Source organism: Vigna unguiculata, chromosome 11, assembly GCF_004118075.2.
Source record: "Vigna unguiculata cultivar IT97K-499-35 chromosome 11, ASM411807v1, whole genome shotgun sequence".
Classification (NCBI taxonomy): domain Eukaryota; kingdom Viridiplantae; phylum Streptophyta; class Magnoliopsida; order Fabales; family Fabaceae; genus Vigna; species Vigna unguiculata.
Window position 1 is genome coordinate 34,990,961 of NC_040289.1, and position 13,809 is coordinate 35,004,769.

Here is a 13,809-nt window from a genome sequence, read left to right on the forward strand (position 1 = left end):
TTTAGCTCAATTATGTTTTCCAATTCTAGAAATGCGCGAATCTAGTCATTTTAACCAAGTTTTGTTAAGTTTATTTGACGTTTCAAACATGTTTCATGATAATATTTAAGTTGTTTATCTCGTTTAACACATCTTCGTTTTAATGTTAGTTAAGAAAGCGTTTGAAATGTCAAGTAAATTTAACAAAACTGGATTAAAATGATTAAATTCACGTATTTTTATATATAAGAAGTTAAATTGGTTTAAATAGATAGATTAATTTTAATTTTCACTTAAAGTAAGTTAAGAAAGGATAAAAAACATATTTAACAGAATAATATACATGAAAGAAGATTAATAAATTTATTATCTTAATATTTTATGTTGAAAAATATAAACTAAAATGGACTCAAATCTTATCAATGTTATATTTTTTTCATTTAATTATTTTATTGAAATATCCATCAAATTAGTTGAATTTGTATGATTGAGAAAAACTTAAATTCTCTTATTTGAATTGTATCGTGGCTAGGTACTCCCATTATTAGATACAAAACTAAGATGTATTTTCTAAATTTTTATTAGTTTTTTTCTAATGAAATAGTCTTTTTGACTTTCAAACACACAAATTTTGATTAGTTAGTTCTCATGATCTTGGACAATTTAGTCATCAAGATCCAAATTCAGTCTTCTCTTTCATTGAAATACTCGCACATTCTTTCCTGAATTTGTGTGGGGTGATCACAAAAAAACGAATCAAACTATTTAAAAATAGAATAAGTTTAAAAACCACAAGCTAGCCCTAAAAAATGAACATTTTTGGGATACATTTGAATACTTTGTCTCTACCACCAAGCTCTAACCCTAGTAGTTGAGGTATCTAAATAAGAACAAATTTATTTTGTAATTGCTTTTATAAACTCTAAAAGCATGAGCTGGATCCCACACGAATTAGCCAACTACTATGTCATTTATATATTTAACGTAGCTATAAGAAAATAATGACAATTTTTTTTTTACTATAAAGGAACAATTACAAAATTAAGTTAATATATAATATTAATAAGCCATAATTAATTAGATGATGCATACAATATGCCCCATTTTATGGTCACGGGTTTTGATAGAAAGAAAGCAACTATGGGCAAGGAGTAATTAATGAAATCTTTAATCCATAATTAGCACACATACACTTATATAAAAAAAAATAACATATATAATTGTTGTTTTTATTTATGATCTTACATCACCTCCTACTTAATTAGGAAGCTTAATTTCCTTTTGTTACATTAAAAGTTGTTTCCTTTTTTATATTACAAAAAGCATGTATACGAGAAAACACTTGGATGGGTGGTTTTACCATGTAATGAATGTCAACTTGTTCTGTTGGCCTTATTCATATTTGAAGGTTATTTAGAAATCCATCACAAGTTGCGTGATTTGTTGAACTTCTTTTTCTTTGTTTGGGTTTCCATTTATTAACAAGAGGTTGTTGAGTCTAAGACGTTTCCTTCTAATTGGAGAACACTCAACAACTTGCATTTAATTAATTAACTCTTCTATTCCATGTCTAAAAGTGACATCTTCAAATTTTCATAGAAAAATTATACTTTAACTTCTATCATTTACTTACTTTCTGACGTGATTTAGTATGAATTATTGATTCTTTAAAAAATAATAATACATTAATGATGAAAATCAAAAAATAAAAATCATATCATTGTTCATTTTCATATTACTTAAACCACAAATTATATACTCTAATCACAATAATAATATTAATTAATTAAGTATTGCATGTCTATAAATATACTATATATAGTGTTGATATTTTTGACCAAAGGATTAGACGGTGCAAAAAGCAAAAGAAAAAAGAAAATTTTACGATGAGAATTGAATGAGGGTTATGTTATGAAACATTGTTGCAGGAGGATAATGACAATGCAGTCTTCAAAGGAAAGTTGTGTGTGCACAGTAACTAATGTTGAAATTTGATAATGATAATATGAAGCAGTAGTCAACTGAAGCACGTTGAATTTTGATAACTTAGACAAAGAAAACGATTGGCCGGCAATGGAGTGGTTGGCCTTAGTCTCTCTCACATTCTGCACTGCTCAAACTTTATGGAAAAATCATTCATTTCCTTTTTAGATTACAATTTTATAAAACGAGGTTCATGTATAAATTTTGTAAATAAAAATATATCAAAGATAAATTTCATTCAAAATATCAATTAGATATATGTCTTGGAAGAAATTTATCGTAACTGATAATCAACGTATTATTTCCCCTCTTGATGAGGTGGTGGTTGGTATGTATTTATAAGAATGATTTTCTAAAAAATTTAAATGTGTGATTTGTAAGATTAAACATTTTTGAAGAATAATATATTCGTCGCTGGTTATTGTAAAATAATTATAATTTTACATTTAATTATTGTGAAAAAGAATATGGTTTTCTGTCAATCAAAGTGAAAAAGGTTATGAAACGTATTCGTAAATGAATATTCCGTAAATCTTTATTCTCAAATAAATGTTTTTTATTTCTTCTGCCAAATAAATGTTACCTTCATTTAGTAAGATGTTTTTCACGTCACTTAAGAGTTTCATACGTGACACTTGTCGAGTGTTGTTATGCCCTGCGTTTAATGGCTATATTTCAATTTTCTTTTTGATGTTTTTATTTAATATGAATTTCTTTGGAGTCTTTATTGTACACATGATCGGAATTCGAGTAGATAAAATTGAAAAAGTAGAACATTAATTATATATTAATATTTATAAATTTTCTTAAAGTTATAGGATGAAAATAATATTAATCTTTTATGTGAATTAAGTTTATATTGTATTTGTATTATTTGTCGTATCAGAGTGAGCTCGTGATTAACTCGATGATATGTTCATACACTATATTATGGTTCTTGTAGAAAAAATTTGTACAACAAAAGACTTGAGAGTGAATGTACCGATGTGAAATGTGAGAGAGACTTATTCTTAAGGAGAAGAATATTACGAATTTAAGTGAGTATAAATTTTACATTTGGTAGAAATGAGAAAGTTCATATAAAAATAAAGGTTTGTAAATTTATTGTCTTTTTAAGGTTTTGAATTAAAAATAACATCAATTATTTTATATCCATTACATTCAAGTCCTATTTGATGGGTTTATATTTTATCATATATGGGTTATAGTTATAATTATTGTGAGATTGTGGTTCCATATCGTTATATAACATTAGTCTTACACATATAAGACATTTCACACCATTTTAATCCCAAAACCTTAAGGCAATGGTGTTATGAGTTTTTATTCTTATATAGTGTTTAACTTTGTCTATTCTATCCAATGTAGGACCTTTTGACTCACACTTGTACTATTCTCAACAATTTCCCCTCAAGGGTCAATCCCTTGTTTTTTTCTTTTTCATATGGTATATTTTCCCTCAGGTGTATGGTGACCCCTTTTTGGTTGTGGTCATACGATCAGTCACATAGGTGACCCTCCTTTTTTGTTATGGTTATGGTTATGTGGGTTGTCACTTCGAACCATTGACTCTGATACCACTGATAGGTTATATATATTTTTCACATATGATTATATATACCAATGGATACCTTTTGATTCATACTTAAACTATTCTCAACACTATTATTGAAGTTGTTTGTCTATTTTTAGTAAATCCTTTATAAAGATCCATCAATAAATATTTTAAAATAATAAGAATAACAACTTTTTATTTGTAAAATTTTTTAATAATATCAAATGTTAAAAGTGAGTTTAATAAACGAAACTGTAAGTTTGCAAACTTTTTCTCCTCAAACAAAAATATATTATTGAACTTAATTTTGTTTATAAAATGTTCATAGAAAAGTTTTGAAGATTCTAATGCATTATAAGAACATTATCTCGAGATGAAAATACAATATAAATTTTCTATTTGTGATAATAATTAATAACAAGAGGCTTATACGACTGTATAGTGAGATTATACTTTTCAAGACAAACTCAAACTCAAAATGAATATGAATATCTTATATACAAATTATTATATCTTTCGATGAAAGAGAATTCTAAATTATCTTTTTTACACCAACTCAAAAACCAACTAATATACGAAACAAAAGAAATAGTACAAAATATTTTATTTAGTAAATGTTTCTATAATTATGCAACCCCTATTACCTAATTAATAGTTTATTATAATGAAAAAAAAACTTTGTCCTTCGATAACCAAAGAAATTATCAAGTTAGTTACAGCTATGAACTTGACCATGATGACTCCATTTATAAATAGAAAAAAAAAAAATTCCAAATCCACACCAAATGAAAGTAGGTATTTTCTTCAAAATCAGAGGATAATTAGAATTCAAATTTGATTATCGTATCATATCCATACAAGACGTGTAAGAAGAAATAACAAAACTTACAAGTTATTATTATTATTATTATTATTCCAACCTAAAAGATTGAGGAAAGACTCAATCTTCACATGGAGTACTTGCTAATAAATTGCCTAAAATATAACATTGCTGACCAAATTAAATAGTCCTGGTTTGCCATTATTTTTTCTTCTGAGTTTCATGCAATTTTATATATACTAATTCTATTTATCATCAACAAGGCACTGATTTTTTCCAACATAATCACCGCACTTTTTGGTGATACTCAATTGTTCCCAAATCACATAATTTTACATATGGCAACATGGAATCACTGCAAATCATTTTCTTCACTTTGATGCTTCCCACACGATCCTTTCAAACAAGTTCACCAGCAATGTAATTTCCCTCTTTAAATTCAATTACATTAAGATAATAAGCTTAATGTAATATAATTAGAAAAAAAAATCTTGTCACATACCAAAGGACACGAATAGATCATTAAGTTTTTCTTTCTTTTAATAAAATTGTTATTCAGACCCTTATAGTTGAACGTCTCATGTTGAATATAGATAAAATAATTTTATAATATATAGAAATAGTCATATGTTTAGTAAATAATGAAATCTCGGTATTTTTTGAGATTTCATACAATCTTCGAAATTTTTAGATATTATTTTCAATATCGATTCTTAAAATTGGTAAAAATATAAAAAAATTCAATAAATAATATTCTCGTGGGTGAATATTTACTCTTTTATTCTCAAATTTAGATGTAATGAAATTTAGATGTTAATGTAAAGTACAATTCCTAAAAAATGGATTGTTTTAAGGTTTCTTCCGCCATTTCATCAAAGAAATCATTAAGATTTGTTTTCTTTAAGATTTTTTTAATAAAATCTTAAGTCTTAAGTATTTGCAGGTATCGACGTTGTTATCATCGCCTCTCGAAATTTTATATAATAAACTAATTTTATAAAATTGAATTATATTTATAAAATGAGAAAGATTGAAAAGTAAAATAATAAATTTTTATAAGTGAGAATTAAAGATAATACTTCTTTAATAACTGGGTGACAATTTTTTATTAGTTTTATAAAATTAAAATAAAATATGTAGTTTTTATTTTTGTAATTTCAACTTTTCTAGGTAAAACTTATCTTTCTCTTGACTGTGCAAAGACATCCAATTCAACGGAAACACTTGGTACTTTTGTTTGTGCTTATGTTGTTATAAACATGACAGTTCATGTAACAATGGGGGCCTGAAAATATGGATAGGGTGGGTGGCTCATTCATTCATGTTTCAAAATTAAGTTTTTTATTTTTTTTAAGAAAAAAAATATTTCCCTTTTTGTTTTAATTTACAATGTTGAGAATTTGTATGTTTTCTAACAAAGTATTTCTATTATCATGATTAGCAATCCAATTTCTAACTTAAGAAACCTATTTTTATTTATTTTTTACTTTTTATATAGAATATCTCAACCAAGTCTATTTTTCTTCAAATTAAACAAAAATCACTACGAACATTCAATTATTTTCTTTTCAAATATTAAGGACCACTGTTCACCAATTAAAATATGGTGGTATGCAGAGTGATTCAACGACGTAATGACGTTGATAACGAGAGAAAAATATTACATTAAATGACACATCTGAGTTTCGTTATTGTAAAATACTTTTCTAATTACGACAGGAAAACTTATACAAACCAAAAAAAAAAAACTAGAATAATTCGTGTCTACATATTTCAATTTTTGTATCTTACAAATAATTCCAAATATCTTATGACGAATCTGAATTTAAAAATTAAGATTGTTTAAGAAAAATGGAATTTAAATAAACCTTACAGGAATGACAATACAAAATTTATGTAAGATTCTTGGATTATTTTAAAGTAAAAACAATAATTTTCATGAAACTAGTTTTATCATATATATGTTATAAAAAACATATGATAACATGTATTAACATCTCATACTTTCATTTTAGGATAATTTTTGTCCTCTTATGTAATATAAGTACATCATATATTGAATAAAATCTTATGAACTAAAATAAGATGAACTGTTATTGGTTGCAGCATAACCAAGATTCAAGGTAACATTTATCATTTCTCTTTCCCACATCAATTATTACCTTTGTCCTACTATACACCGTATATTATTTTTCTTTTATTGGTTTTTTATAGATAAAATCGTCATAAAATTTCATATTTTAAACTGAATAATAATTCAAAACCATAATAATTTTTTTAACATGTTATTAAATTGATTGGATCGGAACACTTTTCTTTATATATATATATATTTAAAAAGTAAAAAAAATATATTATGACTTTTATTTTTTCACCTCTATTTTTAAAATGATTTAGTATTAATCATCAATTAATATATTAATATTTTTTTTATGAATTAATAACCTACATTAAACTATAATTTGATACATATGCATGTGGTTTTGTTGAGTTGGTACTCAGTCCAAAGAAAATTCAATAATATTGAATTCCATCTAAGCTAAGAAAGCTGCTGCTGCTACTTGTTGCCTCTCTCTACCCTATCATCACCACTCATCATCTCATACCTTCACTCCACTCCAGCAGTTGAAAAGGGCCAAACTTTCTCTCTCTTTCTCTCTCTCAACTCATTCATTACAGCCACCGTTTTCTCTCTCTTCTTACTTCCTTTGCTTCTTCTCTTCTATACCTAAAGCCTACCCTTCTTCATACCCATCTCCATTTCTAGCATGTTTCGTCTTGGCCACCCCAAAGTTCAATTTTTTCTCACACACTCCTTCCATTCAAACCTCTACACGCTCTTGGGTCACTTCTAGAAGATCTATCTCTCAACCCTTTTGGGTGAACACAAAGAAGAAAAAAAAATGGGAAGCAAGTGGAGAAAATTGAAGCTGGCTCTTGGTTTGGATTCCTGCGTTCACATTCCTAGAAGAACCTTTGATGATTCCTCCGCCACAGACAGGTTTTCCGGCAGCGTCTCACCCAGCGTCGTGTCGCCGGCCGGAGACACCTCCGGCTATCGCCCATCGACTCCCACGCCGTCGTCCTCTGGTCTACGGTTACCCAAATCCGGACCCAAATCTCCCAAGGTTAGAAGAACTTAGCATTACCCTTTGAACCTTTGCGTATAAAGTTCCGTTTTTTATCCTCTGTTTTTTCTTGGGTTGATTTCTAAAGTTGCCCTTTTTACTTCACCTGTAACACACCCGTGAATCTCCCTGGCAGGTTCTGGTTTTCAGTGGCCGCATTCATTACATTTCTTATCTTTATCGTTTTTGTTTTGTTTTCTGCGTTAAATTGGCATATTAGATGCTATGATTCATGCTATCCATTAAGATATGACTTGATGGACATCAACTTCAGCTTTAATCACACTTTAGCATTCTTAATTGGGGCATGGTGGAGTGTGACGCATTCTGACTATTGCTGAAGCGTTTTATTCTTTGTTGTGTTATTTTCAACTCCATTATGGGTGGGGAATGGCATAAAGTGGAATACTGTGCCTACCCTTTTATGGACCAGTTGCTTGGCTCAACAAAACATGCTTTGCATTTTACACCCTTCTTGTTTCGTCCATTTCTCAAATTTACTCTGCACTGTTCAATTTTGTGGGCACATTTTTCTCTCTCTCTCTCTCTCATTTCCCTTACTTTGTTATCCCCACTTGAGACCCCATAACCGTTGATAGGAAATTTCCCAGATACAAACAAAATAAAAAAGTTGCAGGATAATCCATCTACCGAATGAAAATCAATATAAACTAATATTAATAAAAATTTTAATTTTTTTTTTCCTGTCAGGTAAGACTTTGTACTATTAATCCATAAGAAATAAACAGGGAAAGATGTACTAATTTGTAATTGGATGACAGTGCATAGATTATTTAATAATTATAAGATATAATAATGATACAGATTAATAAAGATAAAGATGGTAGACCAGTGAATAAATCATGTTAGGTTTCGCTTTCTTTCGATGAAATTTGCAATTTTTTAGTTGTGAATTTGTCTTGGTGGCTTTTTTTAAAGGGGGTTGCTGATTGTTGTTATTTGTTTTTCCTTGGTGACCTCAAAGTCTTTGACCAGGGAACGTTGACCTAGTGTTGTTACCTTTGTACTGTATTAAGATGTGGATTCGGCTGAGAATCTAGGCCTCTGTGGTAAAAAGATGGGTTGCATTCAATTTCATCTTTTTATGCAATGGTCTTACTAGTGGACCTGCATCGGGACGAAAGAGTGCAGTGTGATACACTGTAGTGTAACAGTGACCTTTGCAAATGTTACATTTATCAATGATTACTTTACTGAGTCACTGTTCAGATTCTCGCCTATTCAATCCATTTAGTGCTTTTTCTTTTAATTTTTAATAACTTGCTAATTCAGATATTAGCATGGATTGTTGGGATCGATGTCCCCATAGATATATCTGTGTGGCCACGTTTTTCATTGTTAGAAAATTTTAATCATAGTGATAATTTATTTTAGTCAAAAACCTTCATATATACATACAGACAGTGGGATTTGAACCTGGGAATTGTTGTTTCCACCAACTGTTTGCTTCAATTTCTCTGAGAGCTTTGTTACTTATAAGTGCATCAATATGGCCATATTTTCCTAATATTTTTATCCACTGTGTGCAGGGTACGTGTGCAATATGCCTTTACACAATGAAACCAGGGCAGGGCCATGCCATTTTCACTGCAGAATGTTCTCACTCTTTCCATTTTCATTGCATCACTTCTAATGTGAAACATGGGAACCAGATTTGCCCTGTCTGCCGAGCAAAATGGAAAGAAGTTCCTTTTCAGAGTCCTACTTCTAATATACCTCATGACTTACCTCGAATTAACCTTGTTGCTGCTCGAGATGAAGGCTGGTCAGCTGCTGTACGGAGGCTTCCTTCTCCTCAAGGTGATGCTGCTAGGCCGATTTCGTCACTTTACCATGTTACTGAACCAGCTATTTTCGATGATGATGAAGCCCTGGATCAACAAACTTCTATTACCCATCAAAAAAATGAAACTGACCATGATATGATAAATACAGTAGAGATAAAAACATTTCCTGAGGTTTCAGCTGTTCCAAAATCAGCCTCTCATGATGCCTTTGCTGTATTAATCCATCTCAAAGCGCCTCATTCAGGGAGAAAACCACATATTGGACAAAATATTGAATCATCGCCTCCAGTTGAGAACACTCGAGCTGCGGTTGATCTTGTTACAGTTCTTGATGTGAGTGGTAGCATGGCAGGTACTAAACTAGCGTTGCTAAAGCGTGCTATGGGTTTTGTCATTCAGAATCTCGGTCCATCAGACCGGCTGTCTGTCATTGCCTTCTCCTCCACAGCACGCCGCATCTTCCCTCTCCGGTTGATGACTGAGACTGGACGACAGCAGGCATTGCAGGCTGTTAATTCTTTGGTTTCAAATGGGGGGACAAACATTGCCGAAGGCCTGAGAAAAGGTGCCAAGGTGTTTGCTGATCGCCGGTGGAAGAACTCCGTCAACAGCATCATATTACTCTCTGATGGGCAGGATACATATACAGTCAATAGCAGGCCTAATACTGGAACAGATTACCAGTCACTTGTTCCAAACTCCATTCATCGAAATAATGGTGTTGGCATGCAGATTCCAGTGCATGCATTTGGGTTTGGCTCTGATCATGATGCCACTTCAATGCATTCAATTTCAGAGATATCTGGGGGTACATTTTCTTTTATCGAAGCTGAGGATGTGATCCAGGATGCATTTGCACAGTGTATCGGAGGACTCTTGAGTGTGGTGGTACAAGAATTACAAGTGGAAGTGGGGTGTGTTCATCCTCATTTACAACTTAGTTCTGTAAAAGCAGGAAGCTACCAAACAAGCTTGATGCCGAATGCAAGACTGGCTACTATCAGTGTGGGAGATTTGTATGCTGAAGAGGAAAGAGACTTTTTGGTGACAGTTAATGTTCCAGTTGATGAATCAACTGATGAGATGCCTCTGTTGATTGTGAAAGGTCTTTACCGAGATCCCATAACAAAAGAAATGGTGGCTTTGGAAGAAAACAGTGAAGTTAAAATTCAGAGACCTGACATCGCTGGAGAACTAGTTGTGTCAATAGAGGTAGACAGACAGCGAAACAGGCTTCAAGCTGCTGAGGCCATGGCTGAGGCTAGAGTTGCAGCTGAACGCGGTGATTTGTCTACTGCAGTTTCAGTCCTGGATAACTGTCACAAGGCATTGTCTGAAACCATTTCTGCACAAGCTGCAGATAGGTTATGTGTTGCTCTTTCTGCAGAGTTGAAGGAGATGCAGGAGAGGATGGCGAATCAACGTGTTTATGAGCAGTCTGGAAGGGCCTATGTTCTGTCAGGATTGAGTTCACACTCATGGCAGAGGGCAACCGCACGCGGTGATTCCACAGACAGCTCTAGCCTTGTGCAAGCATACCAAACTCCTTCAATGGTTGACATGGTGACGCGCTCCCAGACCATGGTTTTTGGAACGCCGCAAAATAAACGAGTTCTCAGGCCTGCCAAATCATTTCCTGAGAGACAGAGAAGACAATAGGAATGAAAAACTATGTTTGGAAAATACTATTTGGCCTATACTTATACTTTCTGAGGAAACCTTCATGTTTCTTCGTATCTTAAGCTACCCTTTTGTTTTTGGTTTTGTGAAGGTGGGGTATAATGGAAAGGAAGGAGTTTTAGGTGGATAAAATTCCTGATTTTGCCAATATGAAAAAAGTGTAAATGCATAGGCTGGAAAAGGGGCTCTGCAGAGAATGAATGGCGAAAAAGGATGCACAGGTTGAATATTTCAGTGTGATTCCGAGTGATGTACATAACCTATTGTTTTCAGTTGAATTGTGCGGGTGAATTTCATCACTCGATTATATACATATGGTATAATATATGTGCTTCTGATTCTTTTCATCAGTGGTGATATTCTTTATTATGCTTTTCCTTAATTTTATGTCACTTTAGTTTGCATGCTTTCATTTTATATTATTAAAGTTCTTTTCAAATTCAAGAACCACCGTTTGTGGATTCTAATTCACCAATATTCTGGCAACAATGAAGGAGAACTTGCATTCTTCTCTAAAACGCCTTTGTTCAAGATGAAATCTGTAGGATTCTGAATATATTCTAATATAAGCGACATGATTGTGATATGAAAGAGGATGAAAAAATCTATTGGTGCCACTTTTAGAATCTAATATTCCAAAGCATATATTGTTCTTTAAAAAAGCAAAATTCAAACTTTTACATAAAACATATATAATATATTTTTGGACAAATGAAAGAGTTCCTCATCATGTTTTATACCCCCACCACTTGTTTCCTTACTGGATAATCTTGGATTTCATTCTCTAATGTCTCAATTCAGGCCTAACTCATAAGTTCGTTCTCACTTGTTTTCGATTTTCAATCCAAACTTACACCAAGTGTCATGTACTATGATACATCGGTATAATTTGAGTCACGTATCCGTGTCTTATATGAATGAAGTATTTAATTTATAAAGTCATAGTAAATTACAAAAGAAATATTTGAATAATGACCGATTCTAGTAACAAAAAATAATTAGTCACTATAGTGATAAATTTATGTTTAGGTACTAATTTATAAACAAAAACTTATCGACAACTAGAATAATTTAAAAAATTATAATTAATCTCTAAATTGATAACTAAAATACTTTCTATTTTAAATTAGTTTCGAAATTATTATTAATATTAACTAATAAGGTTTTGACTACAAAAATAATTTGTTTCTAAAGTGATCTTTAATTAGAAAATTAGTCTTTAACATATTTTTTGTTACTAAAATTGGTAATTATTTAAGAGTTTTTTTACAATAATGCTTTTATGATGACAAAAATTTATATTTTTTATGTTTTATGTTGAAAACTTCATTACATATAATTTTAATTTAGATTCACACAATAATAATAATAGTTTTATTATATTTTTAAAAATTATTATAAACTTTTTAATATTTATATATCATATTTTATTATTTTCAAAATAAAAATAACTATATCATAGTTCATATATATATATATATATATATATATATATATATATTTTTTTTTTTTTTGCTTTTCTTCATTCATTACGTGAAATCATATTCCTTTTCTTAAAAACAAACCACTCAAACCTTTTTTTTGTCTTCTAAAATTCAAATCCTATATTATATTCCCACTCTCTCCCACGTTCCATAGGTTTTGCGTTTTGACCTGCTTTTTATATGACATGGGCCAGAAAAGTAAAACTCCACCTACTCTTTTCGGATCTTTCATTGCAAACCTAAACATGTAGTGATAATGGAGCTATGGACACCACATGATTGGATATACCTCGTAATGTGAGTCATCAAGTCACGTGATTCTCATACCAATCTATGTAATAAATTTTCTTTGATGCAGATAATTAATCTGTTTAATAGAAGATTAAAACAGCTACGATTAGATATTTAATTTGTAATCAAGTGTGATTAATATGATATATTAGAGTGAATTTATTGCATGTATGACAAAAACTTGGTAGGACCACCACGTGTTTGATAAAGTAAGCAATGCTTGCCACCTTTGCACTTGCTTCTCTCTAGTTATGGAGCTACCTTCAGGAACCTCATCAATCTCTCATTCTCTGTGACTTCATTATAAGCTAAAGCAGTACCACAACCACTCTCTCTGTCATATTTGCGAAGGAAAAGACAGTGGCCATGGTAGAGAACGTAGAAGAGAGAGATTGGAAGAGAAAACGAAGAATGGTGAAGAGAGAAAGGGGATCTGCAGTGAGGTGCAGAGCCAAGCTCGTGGGAGAAGCAAGAGAAAGGTAAGAACTGTTTCTGTTATTGTTTTTATTTCTCTGTTCATACAAAAGGGGAAAAACCCAATCGGGTTTTATAGAAAGAGGGGAAAAACAGGGGTACAATGAAAACCCTAGATTACTGATTAAATCAGTAATCAGTTATAAGAAAAGGGGGAAAACGGGAAAAACCCTAAGGGTTAGGGTTTCAATATCCTCCCCTCAAGCTGGATGGTGGATGCTCAACATCCCAAGCTTGTGAACATTGAGCTTGAAGTTGGTACGGTGGAGCGCTTTCGTAAAGATGTCGGCAAGCTGGTTATTGGAGCTGATAGGGAGAAGACGAAAGAGGTTGTTCTGGAGGCGTTCGCGAATCACATGACAGTCAATGTCAATGTGCTTCGTTCGTTCGTGGAAAGAGGGATTCTGAGCGATATGTCTGGCGGCCTGATTATCACAATAGAGAACTGGGGGCAGATCAAGTTGAATGCAGAGGTCATGAAGAATATAGCTAATCCACTGAATCTCACATGATGTAGTCGCGAGAGCCCTGTACTCAGCTTCAGAAGATGATCGGGAAACAGTACTCTGTTTCTTGGATTTCCATGAGATGAGGGACTCTCCCAGGA

General features: G+C 31.6%; 1 protein-coding gene across 1 annotated transcript; it reads left to right on the plus strand.

Moving 5' to 3' along the window:
* Nucleotides 1-6,877: 6,877 nt before the first annotated feature.
* Nucleotides 6,878-11,303, plus strand: LOC114169156 (E3 ubiquitin-protein ligase WAV3). Its single transcript, XM_028054194.1, has 2 exons — nt 6,878-7,465; nt 9,016-11,303. Exons 1-2 carry the CDS (start codon nt 7,241-7,243, stop codon nt 10,930-10,932), a joined length of 2,142 nt encoding a protein of 713 aa, XP_027909995.1. The 5' UTR covers nt 6,878-7,240; the 3' UTR covers nt 10,933-11,303.
* The last annotated feature ends 2,506 nt before the right edge of the window (nt 11,304-13,809 follow it).

Coding starts and splice junctions, on each gene's coding strand:
- LOC114169156 (XM_028054194.1), top strand. CDS start 7,241: ATGGGAAGCAAGTGGAGAAAATTGAAGCTGGCTCTTGGTTTGGATTCC. Junction 7,466..9,015: donor CCGGACCCAAATCTCCCAAG/GTTAGAAGAACT, acceptor CACTGTGTGCAG/GGTACGTGTGCAATATGCCT.